Source organism: Acinonyx jubatus, chromosome D2 (genome assembly GCF_027475565.1).
Source record: "Acinonyx jubatus isolate Ajub_Pintada_27869175 chromosome D2, VMU_Ajub_asm_v1.0, whole genome shotgun sequence".
In the NCBI taxonomy this organism is placed as follows: Eukaryota; Metazoa; Chordata; class Mammalia; order Carnivora; family Felidae; genus Acinonyx; species Acinonyx jubatus.
The window spans coordinates 21,156,209-21,178,811 of NC_069393.1; the positions used below are offsets into that span (position 1 = coordinate 21,156,209).

The 22,603-nt window shown below is 40.3% G+C and overlaps 1 protein-coding gene across 4 annotated transcripts in view; it reads right to left on the reverse strand.

The window, feature by feature from the left end:
• The window catches only part of ANK3 (ankyrin 3), a 679,804-nt gene that overhangs the window by 197,410 nt on the left and 459,791 nt on the right, over positions 1–22,603 (reverse strand). For 2 of the 4 annotated variants that reach the window (XM_053207647.1, XM_053207648.1), the window contains 3 exons: positions 19,082–19,267; positions 18,403–18,426; positions 17,144–17,242 (listed from right to left, as the gene is read on the reverse strand). In XM_053207647.1, the coding sequence (XP_053063622.1) occupies positions 17,144–17,242; positions 18,403–18,426; positions 19,082–19,267 (309 nt within the window). The remainder of the gene's footprint in view (positions 1–17,143; positions 17,243–18,402; positions 18,427–19,081; positions 19,268–22,603) is intronic. The other 2 variants (XM_027062065.2, XM_027062066.2) reach the window with 1 other exon arrangement.

Below are 22,603 nucleotides of genomic sequence, written 5' to 3' on the forward strand. Positions count from 1 at the left end.
ACGACATATCCAAGAAGCTTGGAGAACACCAAGCAAACCAGCAAATGTCACAATTAGACACATCAATCTAATTTCTGAAAATGAAAGATAAAGGAAAATATGTGAAGGTAACCAGAAGGAAAAAAGGACATATTTCATATAGAGAACAAAGACAATAATTACAGCCTCAGAAATTATGCAATGCTGAAAACGTAGTGGGCATCTTTAAATACTGAAAAATAAACACTTGTCAAATGAGAGTTCTATTCCCAGCCAAAATATCTTCTAAAAAATTAAGGAGAAATAAAGACTTTTTAAGATAAACAGAAGCTGGGAGTCCTCATTACCATCAAACCTGCAATACAAAAAACATTACAGGAAGTTCTTCAGGCAGTAGGAATATGATACCAGACAAAGCTTAGACCCACACAGAGAAATACAGAAATGGCAAGACTGAAGGGAAATATAAAAGATAATTGATTATCTAAAGCAGGAACTGTAAAATGAACTGTGGGCTCTACAACATGTGCAAAAGTAAATGAGAATGACCCTGTTCTCATATGTGTAAAGTGCTATAACTTTGAAGGTAGACTGTGATAAATCAGTAACACACCACAAAATATATTATTAAATAAAAATATGCTCTCACATTTATGCATAAGTATATGTATACACACATTCTAAAAAAGCTGTAGAGATATTGACCCCAATGTTAATAATCTCTCCCTCAGTGCTGCGATTCTAGATGATTGTTTCTTCACGCTTTCCTAATCCAAAAATAAGGATTAATCTTTACTGTGTTTCCTAAACTATAAAACTGTCCTAGAAATACAAAGATTTTTCATAATGAGTTTAGGGGGTGGGGAATTCTAACATTACTTCAATTTTATTCCTTAGTAAGCATGTCACTGGAAATGAGAAGACCAGACCATAATCATCACTCTTCTTCCTGATATATGATGTTGGGAATGTGCCGTATCCTTTACTAACATATATGTTTTTATCTGTAGAATGGACATAATACCTACAGTGCCTCCACCATGGGGTGGCCAAGAGCGGATATGAGATAATTCATGTCAGAAGGAGGAAGGAAACTCACAGGTATTCCATATTACTTATCTCATCCAACCCACACACCAACTCTAGAAACAGGTACTATCTAATTGCTTTTGTTTTTGTTTTTGTTCTTACAGATGAGGAAACTAGAACAAAAAAATCAAAATAGCTTTCAAAGTCACAAAACTGTCATAATTTGCTACCCCAAAGTTTATGCTTTTTTCACTAGAGCAGATCATGCTGTCCCTGAACTTCTAAACAGTATAAATCTAGGACTGATTTTTACTAGTAGAGCATTCCTGCAGCAGCACCTCATAGTGTGCCAGCAGATAAAGAGAACACTGTGGTCCAATACTACAGCAGTTAAGAGCTAATACTCTGGAGCTAGACCACTTAGCTTCTAATCCCAGATCGACCCCACACTAGCTGCCTAACCTTAGGCAAGCTTATTTAATTTCTCTGAATCATGGATTTGTTATTTATAAAATTAGGCCAATAATAGTTCTATCATATAGACTTGTCATAAGGATTGAGTTAGTAAGGGTAGTCTTTTTAATTTTTTTTTGAGAGAGAGAGAGAGAGAGAGAAAGCAGCAGTTTGGGAGGGGCAGAGAGAGACGAGACACAGAATCCCAATCAGGCTCCGCACTGTCAGCTCAGAGCCCGATGTGGGGTGGAACTCACAAACTGCAAGATCATGACCTGAGCCAAAGTCAAGAGTTGGATGCTTAACCAACTGAGCCACCCAGGGACCCCAGGGTAGTCTTATTTTAAAATTTATTATTTATTTAGTTGTTTATTTTTAGGTGTGGAGCCTAATGTGGGGCTAGATCCCATGACCCTGGGATCATGACCTGAGCCGCAATCAAGAGTCGGACGCTTAATCGACTGAGCCACCTAGGTGCACCAATAAGGGTAGTCTTAACAATGTTTCTTGGCATTTAGTAAACATTATAAAAAGTGTTAGCTATTATTATCCTTTTTATTATTTATCATATGGACATTTAAAAATGGATGACATAAACACATCTCACATGGCAGACCTGAAGTAATGAGTGAACTCTAAGGTGCTAAAGGGACAGTTCTTAGGGCCGACGCAAGGGGTGTTGGAGATGGACAGGTCTGCTCAGCACAGTTCAGCCTGTGAAAACCTCAGAAGGGGCGTGTCTGGAGTAAGTGGAACTGGGGGGGAGGGTGGAAGAAGGGGCATAGCAGTGGCTGATAGAACACGATACACGTGACAGAACATGATAGAAACATGGGAAGCCATACTTTTTTTTTTTTTTAACTTCCAAGGACTTGGAAGAAACAAGTACCTTTCTTGGGAAATGGTGGAATTGCTGGCTTTTTCTTTCTTCTCAGCTGTTTCTGAAGAACCTGGCTGAGGTAGTGGCCAAGTTTCTTTATGAAATTGTCACCAAAGCCAGATTTTTCCCACAACTTCCTGAAGTGAAATCAGAGCCCCTTCCTACCTTGTGATAAATGGTAGACTTTTCATTCCATTTAAACATATAAAGGGCAGTAGACTTCCGATCCCCAGTCCCCTCTCCTCTCTCTACTTTTCTTTAAACATGTCTGGGAGGTGCTCACTAAGTAGAAGAGCAGGTGGATGATAGCACTCACAGTCTTTTAGATAATGAAAAGTTAAACATTATGACCATTTTAGTTTAGTTCCTTGATATGGTCCCAGTCAAACACAAATTCTAAAACAATTAAATATTCAACTGAGAGGGAACCCTCCATGACTGCTACAGCAGTCATTATTAAGATGACTACCATTGTTAGTTAAAGTCCATTTTCCTCTTCATGAAGTTTTCCTTAAATGAAATAGGTCTTTTTAGGCAAAGTCTTTTCCTCTTCTCCAGTTTTACTAACAGCAACTTTTCTCTTTCTGTGATTTCTGGATAAGGAGATTAAGTCCACACAGGTCTTGCTGAGACTGACACTGAAAAATACTGATGCTATCGACACTCCCACCTTACTCTTCCCACAGAGACTGACCAGATCCTACAGGATTAGACATCTGGAGATGCTGGGCTCCCCAGGAGCAGCAGCAAATGCTTAGATGTTTGATGTCTGCTATAAAACCAGGCTCTGACTATTTGGATCTATTCTGCTCTAAAAAACCTCAGGCAATTTATTTATGAAGCTGTTTTATTGTTAATACTGTTAGAAGTTTTTACTTGGATTAATAGCAGATCTCTCATCAACAATTTAGATAAGGCTCTGCCAGGTCTCTCTCCAGCCCACCATCTCCTTTTGCTTAACATTTGTTTAACATTTTGATTATTCATTCATCTGTTAATGGACACTCGGGTTCCTTCCACTTTGTGTGTATTGTAAACAATGCTACTATGAACATGGGTGTTTAAATATATCTTCAAGACTCTGCTTTTAATTCTTTTGTATTGAAGGAGTGGTCCTACTGGACCATAGGGTAACTCTGTACTTAATATTTTGAGTAACTTCCAAACTCTTCCATAGTAGCTGTATCATTTTACATTCATCCCACAAACAAAGGACAAGGGTTCCGGTTTCTCTAAACCCTTACCAACACTAGTTTTCTCTCCCCCTCCCCCTCTCTCTCTTTTTTGATGGAAGTCATCCTAATGGGTGTTCAATGTGTACTTTTAAAATATATCTTTCAGGATACATTTCAGAGTTTCCATAATTCTATGAACAGTCATGAATTTTTGACCACCAAAAGCCTTTTTATTTTATAAGAATTTGTTAGAAAAAAGAATTCTGCAAAAAAAAAGGCACCTCTTGATTTAGACCAAACAACTCTGTTTTGCAGAACAAATGAAATTAAAATGAAAAAAAGGTATGAATTATTAGGCTCTTATTTTGGCTGGTTCTATGAGATACATCTCATTTAATCTCTACAACAATCCATGCATGAAGTAGATGCTGTTAGTTCAGATTCTCAGGTGAGTAGGGTGAAACTGAAAGGAGCCTCAAGTCACACGGTGAGAAAAATGCCTGAGCTGGGATTAACCTAAATTTTCTGCTTCTAAAAGCTCTGCTGGCCTTGTCCAGGGGGTCACAAAGGAGAAACCATATCCAGATAGTGAGTCTCCCCTTAAACTTGGGCAAACATCAGTTGCAGCTCTGAATCCAAGCAGCATAGTCTCCATACTGAAAATGCTGCCGATGTGCAAGTTCCAATCAAAAGGAAACAGCATATCTCAGAGCTAATACAAATATGCAGAATCTAAAAGAGGGGCTAGTTCAGCTCTATCATTTTAAATAAGAACTCATTGGTTTCAGATTTCTTTAAAGGTGTCACTATTAGTACTCATTCAAAAGTAGCCCTCCCTGTTTTATAGTAAAGAAAGCCCCTCCTTGCTTGCGATATCTGGGCAGAGAGGCTTATAGTGTTGAACTGAATGGGGTATCAAAAGTTCAATTACAAAGTAATCGGCTGCTTTCTGTACATTGAGGAAAGTTGTTTGAAAATTCTGTAATTCTTTAACATTAAAATAAGTTAATCTAGCAATATTAGATTTCCTGTAGTGTTTCTAATGAATGAAGTCCACCCCTTTTTCTAACACCCTACCATGCAAGATTCTTAAAAACAAAACTATTAAGGGGCTTTACAATGATACATCTGCCACACTTCTATATCATTTCTGATAAATCTGGAATAAAATTCATCTATTTCTGTGTTAAATAATTTTCTTTCCCATCCAAAAAGTAAATCACTCTTATAGGCTTCTGAGATGTAAGTTAACTTGAAATTGTTAGTTTCTCAGGTATTCTGCCCTCATTTGGTCTTTGGACAAACCAGATCCTTGCTTGGATAAATTAGATCCTTGCAGAAGTTTCAAACATGTCAAGGAACGAAAACAAGGTCTTTGAAGTTTTTAAGGAAAAAGCAATTGGAAAAGAAGCAGTCCTGGCATAAATGGCCTTATCTGTGTGCAGTGCACTTGTCCTGACATGGTGCTGCTCTCAAAGGACCACGAAGACCTCGGCCACTCAAGGACCAATATCACACACCCTCACGGCCACCCAGCCTCTGCAGGTGCCAGCTGATGGTCACACATGAGTCATATTAAAATGGGGCAGGTCTGGATCCAAATCCCTGTTATTCTGTTTTACTCACAGTAGGATCTGGGACAAGTGACATTGTGGGATCTCTGTTTGCTCATCTATTCTTAAGGCCTCAAATGGTGTGCTTTACATAAAAGTACTTTGTAAACTGTATACAAAATGTAAATTCAAGGTTACATTATTAAGATGTTATAAAGGTAGTTATTATAAGCCAATGAGTTACTAAGAGTTCTGTGGCTCAACTTTGGACAAGATTTTCATAGCACGGCCTCAGTCAGTATTTTCTTTGTGTGTGTGTGTGTGGGGGGGGGTCAAGATCTATGCATTTTATTTTTATTTTTATTTTTTTAATATTAAATATAATTTATTGTCAAATTGGTTTCCATACAACACCCAGTACTCATCCCAACAGGCGCTCTCCTCAATGCCCATCACCCACTTTCTCCTCTCCTCCACCCCCCCATCAACCTCAGAGAGTATTTTCTTATTGTGCCTTATCAGAAGAATCACCCAAGGAATTTGTTAAAAACACAGATTGCAAAGCCCTATCCCAAAGGTACTGACTCTGAATATAAGGGAACAGGAGGCTGCTGGCCAGCTGGGGACACTGGCTGTGAGGCTCTGACTTGGAGGCAATGAAAAAGTGGGTTTTAATTTTCAAACTCAGAGGAACTCACTCCTTGTAGAGACAAGCTCACCTTGTATTTTTTCTTACCGGAAAATGGATATTACACCTTTTTGTCAGAAAGCCATTAAGTTTCTACATATCAAGAGTTCATTTCAAACCATGATCTTTCAGGATTCAAAAATGCAGAAGTAATAGAGGTAAATAAAATGTGGGGGAGATGGAAAGGCATTGTATTTTAGAATGAATTTGATGATTTGTTAGTTTTTAGGTTGGCTCACCTCTCAATTTAAATGCTCTCAAATGTGTAATGGGATTTACTAGTAAATAAAAAAAAAAACTTTTAAACTCCTTTTAAAAAATGTATTTAATTCACTTTGTGGCTCTGGCACAGGCCGAGAACACAATGCCAGCTGAGACAAGAGAGGATGCTGTTGGTTCTGGTTTTCTTGTGATGATCCTGGATTCAGTACAAAGCCCAGTACATGTGGCCTCCAATATTAGAATAGTATGAACCATATAGTCTGAGTATTTTTTCGGGTCTGATTTGAGTGTATTTACTTTTTCTTAGCACAAGCTCCACCACCTTAAAGCTGTGTGGCTTTGCACAACTTATTTAACTGCTTGCTTCCCAGTGTAAAATGGATATCATACCCACACCTCACAGGCTTACTGTGAGGAATAAATAAAATCATGTATAGGAAGCTTATTATAGTACCTCATACCTAGTAATAAATGAAAGCTGTTACCTAAGTTCGTTTTAACTTTGTATAAGTTTTGTCCACTTCATATTGAAAGTCTCAGTAGTAAGAGCTGAAAAGAACCTTAGGGTCTTCTGGCCCACCTACCCTTAGGGGTATGTCACTGGGAGAAACTCAATGCACTGACTGAGCATGACCTTCCGGGCCCTTTTTCTCCATCCTGGGATATCCCACCTCTCTACCTGCACTGTAAAGAGATGTTCAATCCACATGTCTCAGGGGGTATTGTTGGCATTTTGGTTGGGGTACTGTTCTTTGCATGGGTCTGTCCCCATCGGAGAAGATTTAGCCATCCTGGTCCTGTCCCATTACATTCCAGCCACGATGACAATGAAAAATGCCTCTGCAAATTTCTAAATCTTCTGTGGAGAAGGACAATCTCCCTTTTCCTACTGAGAAACTGTGGATGTAGGAGGACTCTAGTGAAGTCACCTCTGAGGAGAGGCACATCAGACCCGAGGTTGGACAAGCTTCTCCTTGAGCACAGTTCTTTTCCCTGTGTGACTGGAGCCAGCCACAGCTCACAGCCAAGTGTCCTCATCTCCCCTTCATCATGTATGTTCTAACATCTTAAACACCACTGCCACCATCCTACTTTTCCATGTAAGGTCCTGCAATGGCTTGTAGACAGAGATTGGAATGGTGATTACCAGGGGCTGGCGGGCTGGCATTTAGGGAGATGTTACTTAAAGGCCCAAACTTGCAACTAGTAGATGAATAAGTTCTGGAGAGCTAATGCACAGCCTGGTGATTATAGTCAGCAATGACTGTCTGTGTCTAGTCTCATTTCACATTGGCAAATGGGCTTCCGCCTCCATTTCTTAGACTTCATTCTAATCCCTGTGTTTCCAGCACAACTTAGCTCTTCAGTTTTTTCCCAACTACGCTAGCCAATGCTGATATCCTACCTGAACTTCTTTTCTTAAACCTCCTCCATTGACTTGGGAGAGAGCCAGTAAATGACTGGTCATGTTTCTCAAGTTCATCCCTTTGCAACCTTTGGTTCTGCTCCTGTCCTAAGCTCTTCCCTCTAGGTGCCCTTTCACCCTTTCTGCACATTCTTCAAACCACCAGAGGAAGAAAGGAAAGATTTTTTGTCACAGAAGAACTACAGTGCTCAGGGGCAGCCCAGGGTGCATTTGAGGGCTCATCCAAATGTGCCATCTGATGACAGTGTGGACAGCGTTCTGAATGTTCAGCAGAGGGGCCCAGGAGCCCTTCACTGCTGTTTGCACTCACTGGAAGAGATGAAAATTCTACAGCTGATGAATAATTCTCTTTTAAAGTGCAAATGAATAAAGGGAGCTCTGCCAACTCCTACCTTAATAGAACTTTATTTCACGGAATTTTAAAATAGGATTTATTCGGGTTGTTTAAAAATGTCCTCAGATCAACAATTCCAGAGCAGCACTGCAGGAAGCAGGGCACAAGTCCAAAGAGGAAAGCTGACACAAAGAGAAACATGGACCTTCCAATTTCTATGATCTTAATTAGAATTCTTACTGTCTCAAACAATGTCATAGTAATCGTTTCTTAAATGATTAAAGGCTGACCTTCTCATGCAGATAAACACCACTGCAGGGTAAATCCAACACTGTGGGAAGCAACATTTCTGACTACCTCTAGAAGTATTCTAGAGAGCTGCCATGATGCTACTTGCTTGACATATGTCATGCTTTACAGATAAATGTGGTTTACAGTGATGGGTCTCCTCCCAGACGAAAAAAGTAATGACAACCTCCACCACAAACATGGCTAGGGTCCTTGTCCATGTTTTGTGGGTCAGGCACTGTGCTAAGCAATGTATAATGGACCATCTCATTCAGTCACAGTGACGTTATGCACTGGGTGCCATTATTGGATCCATTTTATGGGTGATAAAGCTGAAGCATAACTAAACTGCCCAAGAGCACACAAAGTCAGCCACATTGTTAGTATGGGACCCAGCAGTCTAGCTGAGGTGCTGTTTATTGTAACACTGTACTATACCTACTCTCTGTCAGGAAAGGAGAAGGGAGGTGAAGGTGGCCTCCACCACCATCAGACAGGGTGGTCGGGCAGAGGGGAAAGGCTTGTGACTGAAATGCTATTTGTCTCACCCAGCTGTTAGGAAAACTGCAGGCCCCGTGATGAGGAGACTTGCCCTGGACCACATTAGGACTGAGGACGCAGTCAGAACAAGAGCGAGGGGTCCGACACAAATCTAAGGACTCTTCTTCAGCTACAACTTAGAATCATCACCTCTTCAGAAGAGAACACAGATCCCATACCACACAGCAAGATGTTAGTAAGTTCCAACATACTCATGATTTGAGATTAAAATGTTCCTTTAAAAAATTATATAGGATGGGTCCCGGCTGGTTCAGTCAGAAAAGCATGAGACTCTTGATTGTGGGGTTCTAAGTTTGAGCCCCACATTGTATGTAGAGATTATTTAAAAATAAAATCTTTTCTAAAAAATAAAAAAAATATTTAGTTATTTTATAGGAGATTCTCCCTTGATGTGACAGTCAGGAAATAAAATGAAAAAGGCAGGAGGGAGATTGCATAGCGTGCTAGAAGAATCTCTCTGTACAAGGTGTATCTCTCACCACTCTATCCTTGGCTTATTGGTTTTGTTCCTCTTGATGTGTTAATGTCACCATGGCAACAATATTATGGTTGATGCAGTAGCCGCATTGCTACTTTCCCATAATTCACATTCCTTTGCTAACGCTTCCGAATCCCCATTTTCATTCCAAAGGTGGTTTATATAACCCAATTTTTAAAAGTCTTTGTCTTTAATGCTTCTGAGCCTGTACTAGGATACAAATCTAATTTTCTCTATCTTTGAAAATATTTGTCAATAAAAACGAATGTGTTGTGTGTGTGTGTGTGTGTGTGTGTGTGTGTGTGTTAAAAGAGTTAACAGGACTGTTTGGGGTGATTTTTCTCTTCTTTCATTTGCTTTGTATTTCATTTTATTTTATTGTATTTTATTTTATTTATTTTTAAAGTTTATTTATTTATTTTGAGTGAGAGAAAGAGAGTGAGAGGGTAGGAGAAGATGAGAGAGAGGGGGAGAGAGAATTCCAAGCAGACTCCATGCTCTCAGCACAGAGCCTGATGTGGGGCTCGATCCCAAGAACATAAGATCACGACCTGAGCCAAAATCAAGAGTCAGACGCTTAACCCACTGAGCCACCCAGGCACCTCTATTGCATCTCATCTGAAAAACAAATTGTATAATGCAGGTAAAATATAGTAAAAATATATTTGCATTGGAACCTGTATCCAATCCAAAGTAGAGTCTCCAGAAGTGCCACAGCCCTGTTAAGCCGTTTCAAGAGTCACACTCTTACTGGCATGATGCTCCCTGCTTCTCTGTGTAGTAGCCGATGTCTTTTCTAGTGCCCTCTGGTGGGGGCTTGATTGGGACTTGACAGTCCAGAACCTGAGGCCCTGTTCAAAACACTCTTAATTGAACAAAGCTTGGCAGCAGCCTTGGGTGACTGGTCCTTTATTCTAGCCTTGTCTTCCAAGGTCATCTACACTGTCGAATAACGAGTCTTCCTGCTGCTCAAATAAACCTACCCTTTGGCACCTGACATTCAATCTGTGGCTTTGGTACACTTGCTTAGAACCTCGCTATTAGAATCCTATGGATTCTGCATCTCCCTTAATGCGGCTGATGTCAGTTTGGGAAGCAGCTCCCTCAAGTCAGGTGAGGTTCAGCCTGAAATTCTAAGACAGGAGAGGATTGGAGCTTGAGGAAAGTGGGTTTCGATAGGGGCTGCCTGCCCAGGAGTAGTGGACATGGATGCCTGAATGTTATTTGTTCATTCAATCTTGAATTCAATCAATAGATATTGAGTCCTTCCCAGTACTAAGTGCTGGACCCTACCCTAAGGATTCCAAAATGTGTAATAATACACAGGTCTGTCTTTGAGGAATTCAAAGTCTTGTAAGTGCAGCAAAAAGGACACGGGAGTTGTATTTCATTACATCCCTACTTCAGCCTGTATAAGATTGAGATAATACATGTCAAATGCTTAACAAAGAGCTGAAACTTAGTAAATATTCAATAAATTATAACTATTTTGAAAATCATTATTACTGTAAATTTCACCTATAGAAGAAAGGAAGAAAATGAACATCTACTGAGCCCTTATTCTATAACAAGCAGAGTCCCACATGTCTTCACATTGTAGCCCTCTGGCTGAGTGGGATGCAGCTGTATGCCAAAGTACCGTTTCATCAAAGGCAGATAAAGGGCTGTCAGGCAGGAGAAAAGAAAAAAGGAAAAAAAAAGGTCCTGCCCTCTTATAGTACAATGAGTAATGGTTCTCCGAAATAAAATGCCTACCTCTCCTAAAAAATCGACATGGCAAGAAATAGGTTCTCTGTTGCGGAGTCCTTCACTGAAGACTGAAAAGATTAGCTTCATGGTAAAGTGACTGTCACAGAGCTCAGCACCTGGGGAGTACTGAGGAAGAGGATATTTACCAGGTGAGATGAGAATATCACAGGGCAGGAGCTCGAGAGAGGGTGAATGAGGCATCTTAGCCTTCAAGGGGCTTAGTGAACTCATAAGCAGAGTGTGCCAGACATTACCACACACATGAAAGAACAGGCAACACCCACTGTGACAGCGAGAGCACACAGTGTGATGAACACATACAGTGGTGTGACGGGGGGGAGCAGCTTATTTTAGGGGGTCAGAGAATGCATATTTGAGGAACAGGATACAAGCACCCTCTACACAGATTTAAAAACCGAGGTTTTTAGAAGTGAAGTAACCATGTGGTAAAATCTAGTGACTGGGAACCTCTCTTGAGATTTATCTTGATTTCCAGTACATCTGAAATTCTCATAGCATGAGTTGGGAAGAAATCACTACATTAAAGCTTCCAGTAATTAAAAAAAATTTTTTTAATGTTTACTTATTTTTTGAGAGAGAGAGAGTAACAGCGCATGAGTGGGGGAGGGGCAGAGAGAGAGAGAGAGGGAGACCCAGAATCTGAAGCAGGCTCCAGGTTCTGAGCTGTCAGCACAGAGCCTCGAACTCACAAACCATGAGATCATGACCTGAGCCGAAGTTGGACACTCAACTGACTGAGCCACCCAGGCACACCAAAGCTTCTAGTAATTTTTATTTCTCTTTTGCAAAAACATTTCGATTTCATATTTGGTGGTGATGTGGTAGTTTCTAGTTTCATAATGAGAAAGGCAAAATATTCCTTTGGAGCAAAAAGGGCAAGTCCATCAGAGTAAAATTGCTCTGCAGAACTATTTAAGGGATCATTTTCCTTGGGTGAGGGAGCTACATTTAGAGATAATTATGATATTGATGGGAAGGAAGACCTGAGACTAATGGTATGTCAGCTTTGTTCTAAAGAACTTTTTGTGCTGATGGAAAGAAATATCTTTTGTGTTAATACACTAGTTACTGGCTATAGGTGGCTATTGAGCACCTGAAATGTGGTTACTGAGAATGAGAAATAGAATTTTGAATTGAATCTAATTTAAATTAAAGTTAGTCCCCACTAGATAATGGCTGCTGAGTTAAAATGGTCTAGGAAACATAACCATGTTTGCTCTTATTGGGTCCAGAGACTAGGTGAAGGGGCTTGGAATCTGGCTAAGAAAGACACAATAAAAGGGGTTTCACTAGTGGGAAGCAGGATAGTCTGCAACACAGTGGCCTCTGGGGCTCAGACGGGTGTACCTAGAGGTACCCTGGAGACTGGGTCATAAAGCCAGTGGACTTTGGGGGCACTGTTGTCCAGAACCAGTCCTTCAGCTTTGCTTCTGTCATCTGAATACCCTTCATCACGCTATGTTTTTGGAAAAGTCATGTTTGTTATTATAGCCTAGACTCAGTTGTGCTTTGGGAAATTAAGAGAGAGACTGTATTATATGGTTTAGCACTTTGGGGCCTAACCAAATTAATAGACTAAGGGCAGTAGGTTTCTGAAGTCTGAGTCTCTAAATCTAGTCCATAATTGAAGCCCTTTAATGTTTGCTAGACTGAATTTAATTTAGAAAGGAAACCTCCAGATAATGTTTATCCACGGCATTGCTTTGCTCATACACATGCTGAATCATGTTGACCACTTATGTGGGCAGGTTGTAAGTCTGACACTTTTATTTTTCCACCAGTAGGTTTAGCAGTTCACCTAACTAAAATAACCTTTCTTTTTTAAAAATGTTTATTCATTTATTTATTTTTGAGAGAGAGAGAGAGAGACAGAGAGCACAAGGGGGCAGGGAGGGACAGAGAGAGAGAGAGAGAGAGAGAGAGAGAGAGAGAGAGAGAGAAATAGAGAGAGAATTCAAAGCAGGGTCCAGGCTCTGAGCTGTCAGAACACAGCCCAATGCAGGGCTTGGAAACCCACAAACATCAGATCATCACCTGAGCCAAAGTCAGACGCTTAACTGACCAAGCCACCCAGGCATCCCTAAAGTAACCTTTCATATGACTTAACTGAGTTCTGAATATGACCCAGCACCTCCAAAAATCTTGTTCAAAGGATCTGATATTTGAGAAAGGCAGTCCAATGGACATGCTAAGTCATCATTCATCTGTGACACACATGCCAAGTTCTAATCACACACAATTAGAACATCATCAAGCTGAGTACCTGGCCCACAGCCTCCCTCCCACAGCCTCCTGGGGCCGGGTGCCTTCACGGACAAAGATTTAGCATCAATACGCAGGATGGGGCAATCAGAATTGAGTCTTTTGAAATGTGGTGATTAAAGGTATTTTCAACTATGAAACTCACTGTTCTTAATAGAGGATAAAAAATCATATTTACTTCATATACACACAAAATTGTCTCTATAGATAACTGTAAGACTTCTTTTGTCAAAAAATGAAAATTATATAATCTTAGGTCCTCTTTCCACTACATATATCAAAGCCCTACACCTAAATTTGTCCTCTGGTTATATTTGCTGGTTCATTCCAGCTGCTTGGTAACATTTACTTTTTCTGTTTCATCCTCAGATGGCTTAATTTGTATGTAATTAATTTGCAAACCACCTGAAATCCTTTTGGAAACAAATGAGGTACAGCACTGAAACACATAAATCCCTAATTCTTTCCAGAGATCAAACCCAAAAAGTACTAAATAGCAAGACCAATATAAGGATATTTTATTCAATTGCCTTTCCAAAATGGGGAGTTGGATAATCATTTACAGGCGAAAAGTCAATGACATGAGTGAACATTAAGTTGGGTGGTCGATTATATTTGATGAAAAAAACTCTTAGCAAAATAAATAAGTAAGTAAGTAAGTAAATAAATAAATAAATAAAGTATAAATATATCTCCTTCAGTCAATAAAAGGAACTTTGCGGTCATCCACATAGTAATTTGGCCTTCAGTTAGTCCAGTGCAAAATGCTTTACTGGAATGATCATCGGTAGCAACTCTGGTGTGTCTTAGTTACATTCTCTTCCCCCAAGAGAGTTAGAATAATTTGCTAAGAGAGCAGGGGTCATGCTTAAATTCTGACAGTGTCAATGCCATGTCAGCAGACTCAATTCAGGGAGTGAAGAACACTGGAGCTGCATTGCCATGTTCAGCAGCTACTCTATTAACTCCCTGCAGTGGACCCATGGGGCTGACCAGGTCTTCATGGATAATCCAGAAGGAAATATTGAAGATGTCACACAAGGTATCTTACATACAAATAGCAAAATTATAATGCAAAATCAAAACTGACATCATAAAAATCAAAGACAGGTATAGTAAACAGGTGAGTGTGCTATAAATCGGTTAATGTTAATTGCAACTCCAAGGTACACATTCTCCACTGGTTAGGATCTGCTTTATTGCTGCATAAATTAGCCAGCCCTGCAGAGAAGCATAGAGAACAATCTGTTCTGCTGTGTACTCCCTTTAGCTACACCGTGTTTGTTTCGGCCTCGTGTCTGCTTTGGAAATGCACATCTACCGCATGCAGGAAATTGATTCCAGGGTGCTGTCCTTGGTCTTATTCCTCAGCTCTCTTTGCTAACAGGCAGCCATTGTCTAGGTCACGTCCTCAGCCCACAAAGAACTACAAGACTCCATCTGCCTTTCTTCAATGATCCGTCACAGCCAGCTAACAGATATCACAGCCCCCTAAGACAAGGGCTGCTGTTGTTTTGAAATTTACCTCCAACCATCTAAAATCAATACCTCGTTGGAACCGGGTTCCTGAGGCATATGATTTACGGTCATGATTTACAACTAGCTTTTAGCAAGCAGGGCTTAATGACCCTTCCTTTATTGTTCTGACCAGGTAAAATCTCTTCCCCTCTGTGTTCCACAGTATCTTACTTTCCAGCTGCTGTTTCTGCTACATCCCTGAAGGACTGGGACTCAGAAAGACACCGCTGAGGCTGGCCAGGGAGAGGTCTTGGTACCAAAGTGCAGATGCTGGATTACTAGGCAGTAGAATTACTAGAGATCTGGAACCTCAAATGGGTTTCTTTAAGCTGTCTGTGAAGACTAATTCTTCTCCAACCTCCTAAAGCAAGTCATCAATCACCAACTAGAGGGGAGCCTCAAGTGTTGGGGTGTAAGCAACCACACGGGCCTCCTACAAAGTACAATCCAATTAAAGCACAGCTTTCAGCTCAGAGTGTGGGCAGGCCTCGTTAATTAGGGATGACTGGAGAAAATGCCTTTGTAAATCATAAAACACTCTGAATTTTAACATATTTTATACATAAGTACAATGTGGTTATTTTAAACCACAGGCAAGGTTAAGGAAGTGGGTCTGAGATCTCCATTGATCTTTAATCAATAAATTAGCATTCATTTGTGATTACCACGTTCAGTGTTTTAAGGTAAGTGGATGCTTTGGAATTGCTTGAAGGAGTCCAAAAATACTGTAATTTGTCCTCTTAAATTCCTTAAACATTGCCCCAACTTCAGCATCAGGAAATTTCTGAACAATGGCACAAAGACAAACTTCAAACAGTACCCTGACATAATTTTTCCAAATGTCCTAATTAGAAGATGTGATTTAATGAGGTTTTCATTATACTGTATATTACAGAAATAAAACCAGAAGAATGCATCTTCAAGACAAGAACTTCAGTTTTAACACTGACATGCCCTATTGATGCTGGACTTAAAGAGGTGCTTCACTTTGTCCTTCAAAATGTCAAATTAGGTTTCAGCCCAGCCATGTCAGTGAATCCCAAGGATACACTTAATGCAGTAAGAACAGAGCTCTGCAGTGACGTGGACTGATTGGCACTCTTGAGTCATTAAAACCGATAAAGGCTTACAGCAAGCTGATGACAATAGTGTGGGAAATAGCTTTTATATTAGTACAATCTGAGTTCTTATTAATTTTTATAGAACTAATGAATTATAAGAAGAGAAGGAAAAATGAACCCCTACAGTCACCTACAGGAGACACAATACTGGTGTGGTTAGGAGCTTTGGGGCTGAAATCCTGCCTTTCCTAATTTGCTGGCTCTGGGATCCTGGACCAGCTGCTTCTTATTGCTAAGTTTTGGTTTCCTCTTCTGTAAAACAGGGATAAATAACAGTTTTTGAATAAGTGACATTTGAAAAATGCTTAGCCTGGCATCCGCCACATGGTAGTGACTTCAAAGATTGTATTACTTCCACAGCTATTGGGAATGAATGATAGTTTCGGTATACTCCCTCTCTCCAGTGTCATCTAATCCCATTTTCTCCTCATGTGTAAGGTTTTAGCAAAAACACTACTTCACATGCTATGTTCGAAATCCCAGTGCTGATGCTGTCGTTGTCGACAATGTGTCGGGCACTGTGCTAAGTGCTTTACATACACTCTCTTTAATCCCCACAGTGACCCAGTGAGGGAGTGGTGATATTATTGTGTTATGATTTAACTTCATAATTCAGATCATTTCATCTTATAAATGAGGAAACTGATGGGATACAGAGAGAAAAGTTAAAGCCAAAATTGGAACCCGGGGAGTCTGGATCCTCCCCTATCCTGCTTCTTATTTCATTTCTACTGCTGCTGCTGAGGTTTCTTACGCTCGGACCTAGCATCGGACTGGTGTTTACGCTCAGAGCAGTACTGGTCTGGATATCCCAGTTTCCATCCAGTGGTGCACACGATACTGTAACTCCTTTCTCCAGGGATAAGAACTTACTCAGGGTACAGAACCTTGTTACTCATTATGAAAGTCTGTAGGAGACAGAGGATAAAAGTAGAAGATGGTCTGTAGCTTTTGGGTTCTGACGTTTAGGTCTCATCCAGATATTCCACCATATTCCCATCTGCAAGGTCAAGACCCTGATACCTAAAGCATGATGAGCGCCATCTGACTTATTTCTAGTGGTCTTGGAAATTTCTACTTGGGGAAGGGTTTGTACTTTCCCAGTATATGGGAAACAGTCATGATTCCTTGAATTGCGTCTTCTACATGTTCGGTTATATATGCATCCTCCTCACCCCCATTTCCCATGATCTTGGCTTATTTTTTCTGTTAGGAAATAGGTGCGCCTATATAAAAGCAAGAAAACACAGCAGGAAAAGTAGAAAACCACAGCTCTCACTGTGGGTGGACAGGGGTAGACAGGACCCCTGGAGGTCATCTGTCTCAATCCCCTCCTCATGCTGGGAACAGAGGGCTCAGAATTGTTTCCCATACTATCAGGGCAGGTCATACTGCAATGCTCTTACCCTTGCCGTGAAGTCCACAGCAGCCGCTCGGTTTAACAGCAACGTGGCTACATTGATATTCCCATAGTGAGCAGCTATGTGGAGAGGAGTGAAGCCACTCTGTAAAGAAAACATAGCAGGCATTCAATGGACTCTTGCCGGCCCCTTGTCTGACACGTGAAAACCATAACCCTGCCCAAAGAAAAAGGAGGAAGCAAAATATGCTAAGGTCCACATTCCATTCTGTACTAGGTTTCTTTCAGTTAGTGCCAATTGTTCACAGGGTTTCAAATAAACGCCAAACTCATAGGCAGAGGAATAGCCAGGAAGGAACCAAGGGTGCAGACTGAATAATTTTAGTAGTCCAGTAGCAGAACTATACAGAAGCCAACGTTTCAAAAAGTCAAAACAGGAATGACAAGAAAAATCTATAGCTTATAGAAAGTTTGATTAGTACTGCTGTTTTATTATCAAAGATAGAATTGTCCATTGAAACTCTTTGTCAAAATTCAATTTGTTTAATATATTTAATATAGAGCAAATGCCAATTTCAATGATAAAACCAATTTGGGGGGGGTCACTACAATTGGTCTTGTATAATGGGTGATTCCATTTTATAAAGAATCCACAAGTTGGTCTCTTTATTAGTAAATGCCTATTCAATAACACATGTTTCTAGCTTATCCATTCCAAGGTCATTTTACTTCCTTAAAAAATGCTAAAACATGCAGCAATTCACTTAGTCCCCAAAGATTGAAACCTTATAGGAACTAGATGCATTTCTAAGTTGTTAGCAAGCTTCTTAGCCATGCTAGCTATCTGACTGAGTCTTGTGGGAAGGGGTGGGAGACAGATATTGCTACCATTCAGAGGTAACCTTCATTTTGCTGACACCACTGAGGGTAAGTGTCATGCAGAACTCTGAAGAATCAGTCCTGGATGAGTAGAATGACAGGGTTGTCTGCAGCTTCAGGTATAGCTGATAAGCATCTAAAGCGTCAAAACTCTTCATCTCACACAACTCTATTGCGATGCCCTTAAGTCTCAAGGATTCCTCATCCTTCCCTTCCAACACCAGGTTCAGCTGCAGAAAGCCCTGGTAATCAAACTACTATCTTCTCTGGCACATGCTACTTTGGGGGGCAGGGGTGGAAAGCAGGTATCTAGCCTACAGAAGGCGATGCAAAGAAGGAGGGAAAGAAATGAGGCAGCAGCACTAAGTGATGGGGAAATGATGATGCAGATACAGATTCTATGTATATGTTTATATATATATATACCTCTGTTGTTCTATTCACCACCATCTAGGTTAACACATTTGGAAGCAAAGAGGAGGAAAAAATGAACGGTTAGTTCACTGTCGGTGACATGGACGGCAGCAAGCTCATGACAGCTAAGTAATGAGGATGAAAGCAATGATGGGAACACAAGAGGCACAGAAAGAAAGCTAGACCGAATGAAGGGCTACACAATGGCCCCTTCCAAATGCCACATTTCCTTCACAGAGACTTTCAGGGAGTACATGTCAAGGCCATGAGAATTTTCGGCTGGGACTCTGGCTGCCAGCATGCTCTCCACAACCGATCAATACTCAGTGCATTGCCTCTCATCTTAGATACCAACCAAAGGTTTATTTGTGCACATCGTTGTTAGCGTTTTCTAATGTTCCACCCTGGTGTTTGAGCTGACATGTTAAATAGGTTAAAAAATATGGTAAAAGGAAGGAAACTGACAAGGGCATATTAATTAATGCCTGAGGTGGCCTCCCTGTTAGCATGCATCGGGCGGTGTCCACAGTTATTACCTCCTAGCTTTAGGTGCTTTGACACGTATTTTTATTACTCCCCATGAAGTTCAGTGTTTGGGGCAAGCTTGCCAAAAGGGAGACCAGGCATTCTTACAGTGTGGGTGCCTGACACAGGAGAGTGGCATGACCAGCTCACCTCCTTCGTGCCTCACCTTTGACTCCACGTCTGCGTTGTTGTCATTCTGCAGCAGTAGGGCCGCGGCTTTCGTGTCGTCTTTTCGGGCAGCGATGTGAAGAGCTGGAAGACGCACTTTTCCTTTAGTGTCATTTTCTAACAGCAGAGAAACTACTTGATCATGACCTTGTTGCAAAGCTACTGCCAATGGTGTGAAGCCATCCTGCAAATAAATGGATGGGTCAAGAAGGATGCCTGTGGATCTGTTCTTTCTGATTAATAAATAAGAATGCGACCATGTGACCAATTTTTGTTTAGGTTGTTAAAGCTAGCATATTCAAGTAGGCAGACGTGTGAAAGACACATTTATATTTATATTTATATTTTATATTATATATATTTATCTTATTTATATTTATACTTATTTATATTTACCAAAACATACAATGATAAGAAATTTATAAAAAGTTTATGGGTTTTCTTCTGTTAAAAGTGATATACATTAACTGGGTAAGTTTTGAAAATACATAAAAGTACCACATAAAGGGGAAAAAGATACCATAATTTCAATATCCAGAAAATAACCACAGTGAAAACAATAATATTTCAGGTTAAATCCAAGCAAAATTTTCAAAGGATCTTATTTAAATAAGATATACAAATTTCCACTGATATATAAAATTTTTTTTCATTTTTCATATTTGAGAGAGACAGTGTGTGAGTGGGGGAGGGTCAGAGAGAGAGGGAGACAGAATCCAAAGCAGGCTCCAAGCTCTGAGCTGTCAACACAGAGCCCGATGTGGGGCTTGAACTCATGAGCTGTGAGATCATGACCTGAGCTGAAGCTGGACACTTAACAGACTGACTCACCCAGGTGCCCCCCACTGATATTTTAAAGCTGGGGGATATGCCTGTCTGGTTCATCAGTGTACCTTGTTGCCTAGCATTTATCTGGTGGTCAATGTAAACATGTTAATTAATGAATCGTTGCAATTGCTGTTTTAGGAAAGGTCTTTATGAAAAATTCTTGACTTCTCTGACCAACCAAGGGAGAATACACAGGGATCAGGCACAATCTGACTAGGATAAATTCAGATATACACTCCTGTATATTTTGAGTCTTCCTGTTGATGTCCCTGGGACCTGACAAAGAAAAGTCAGCTACAGATTTTACCGTGGTTAAGTAATTTGTGGATGGGCTAGTATTGCTGACTGCAGAATAAACAGCGCAGAGTAGACAATCCTAACACTGGCTTACAAATTTGAATTCTGCAATGCTTTCATTATTAGACACTCAAAAGAACATTAATCAATTATTTTTACTAGAGAACTGGCGAATTACTTATTTCACTTGGCTCATGATATTGTATATCAGCAGCCCTGGTGCTACACGTAGAGGACTACTCCAATGGAATGGTATTTGGAAGGGAGAAAAGAAAATCTAGTTACTTGTATACTAATGTCTTGTCTTTCTAAACCACCACTTCATCATTCTTTTCCTTGATGAACAACCAGATAAGGGCTCCTACCACTTATTTGACTGAATGCACATCATTGTGTTTCTTTTTAAGGATGTGCAAAATATTGGCCCCAATACCAGGCTCTTCTCATATAAATCCTTTCCTGTAGTCTCCGTATTAGCTGTGGATGTGCAAATTATTTCTGCTCCAGCTCCTATACTCATGCTATGACCCTCACCCTGAAATGTCCTCCTCCTTGCTCTACATATACAAATTCTATCCATTCTTCATGCTTCGAGATCCAGCTGAAGTTCCATCTGCCCCTTTCACTTTTCCAAGAAGACTCAAACGAGGGAAAGGATGATCATTAATGTGGCTAGAAGGACTGTCCCTGTAGCCTTAAGAAAGACAAGAAAGCTGAATGCAACAAAGACATCCCCAAAAGAATATCACAGATTTACACTTAAGGACATAAAGTTTAGAATGTAATTTAATGTTATGAGAAAACCAATATACATAACTGTGTAAATATATGACATCATTTTTGTAAAGATAACATGTACCAAAAGGTCTTAGTGAATAAACAAAGTGTTTACTCTAGGGAAAATTAACAGTGGCTCTTTTTTCTTTTTGCTTTTTCCTATACTTTCTCACTTACATAATCTATAACTTTTGCAAAGCAAAAGAAAAAAACATTTTTAAAGGATAGAATGGCAAAAGGAACATTATGTATTAAGAGGGAACATGGGGCACCTTGGTGGCTCAGTTGGTTAAACAGCTGACTCTTGATTTCATCTCAGGTCGTGATTTTGTGGTCATGGGACAGGCTTTGTGTGGGTGTGAAGCCTGCTTGAGATTCTCTCACTCCCTCTCCCTCTGCCCCTCCCCACCAAAAAAGAGTGAATGTGGTGGCACCTCCCTTTTAAAACCTGGACAAAATACATTAAAAAAATTAAAAAATTAAAAAAAGGGGGCATCTGGGTGGCTCAGTTGGTTAAGCATCTGACTTCAGCTCGGGTCATGATCTCATCACTAGTGAGTTCAAGCCCTGCATTGGGCTCTCTGCTGACAGCTCAGAGCCTGGAGCCTGCTTCGAATTCTGTCTCCCTCTTTCTCTGCCCCCTCCCCTGCTCATGCTCTGTCTCTGTCTCTCTCCCTCTCCAAACTAAACATTAAAAAAAAAATTATTTAAACCTGGACAAAATCTAAAGGGTAAAAATGACAGCCCATTTATGGTTCTGAATCATAAGTAAATGGCTACATTTCTGCTAATATGAACTTCTAAACCCACAAGGCCTATACATAAAGAAAACGACTTTGCACCAGAAAATTAACTGCAACTGATACCATCAGCACCCCTAAGAATGTGCTTCCTGCAATAAGCCAGTTAAAAACACAAAGATACCAGTTCTAAGGTGTCAATAGCTAAAATTAGCAGCTCCAGATTTTGGTTGCAAACCTAGTTTAAACAGTTTGGTTCACTCTGCGCAGTTATTCTTAAAAAAAAAAAAAAGCCAAAAGAAAATATTACGGAAGCTCCAAGAGAAACTTCATTGCCTTGGGGAGTATCTGGCATGCAATAGGTGCTTAATAACTATTTGTGGGGTAAATGAACAAATACATTTACCTCATGTTTCAGAATCTTAATTAGCAAAAGAAGGAAGATGTATATGGAAAAGAGGGGATATGCAGTACACAGTTAATACAGAAAAGGGTTTGTTTGTTTTTTTAAGATTTTTATTTTTTTAAATCATCTCCACACCCAGTGTGGGGCTTCAACTCACAACCCTAGGATCAATAGTCATATGGTCCACAGACTGAGCCAGCCAGGCACCCCAGGAAAGGTTTTAAAAACCATAATCAGGGGTGCCTGGATGGCTCAGTCGGTTAAGCATTTGACTTTGGCTCAGGTCATGATCTCACGGTTCGTGGGTTCGAGCCCCACATCTGACTTCAGATTCTGTGTCTCCCTCTCTCTCTGCCCCTCCCCTGCTCACACTCTGTCTCTCAAAAATAAATAAACATTAAAAAAAATTAAAAACCATAATCATGCCAAAGACTTAGCAGTAAGTTGGACTTAATGCTTGCTGCTAAAGGAG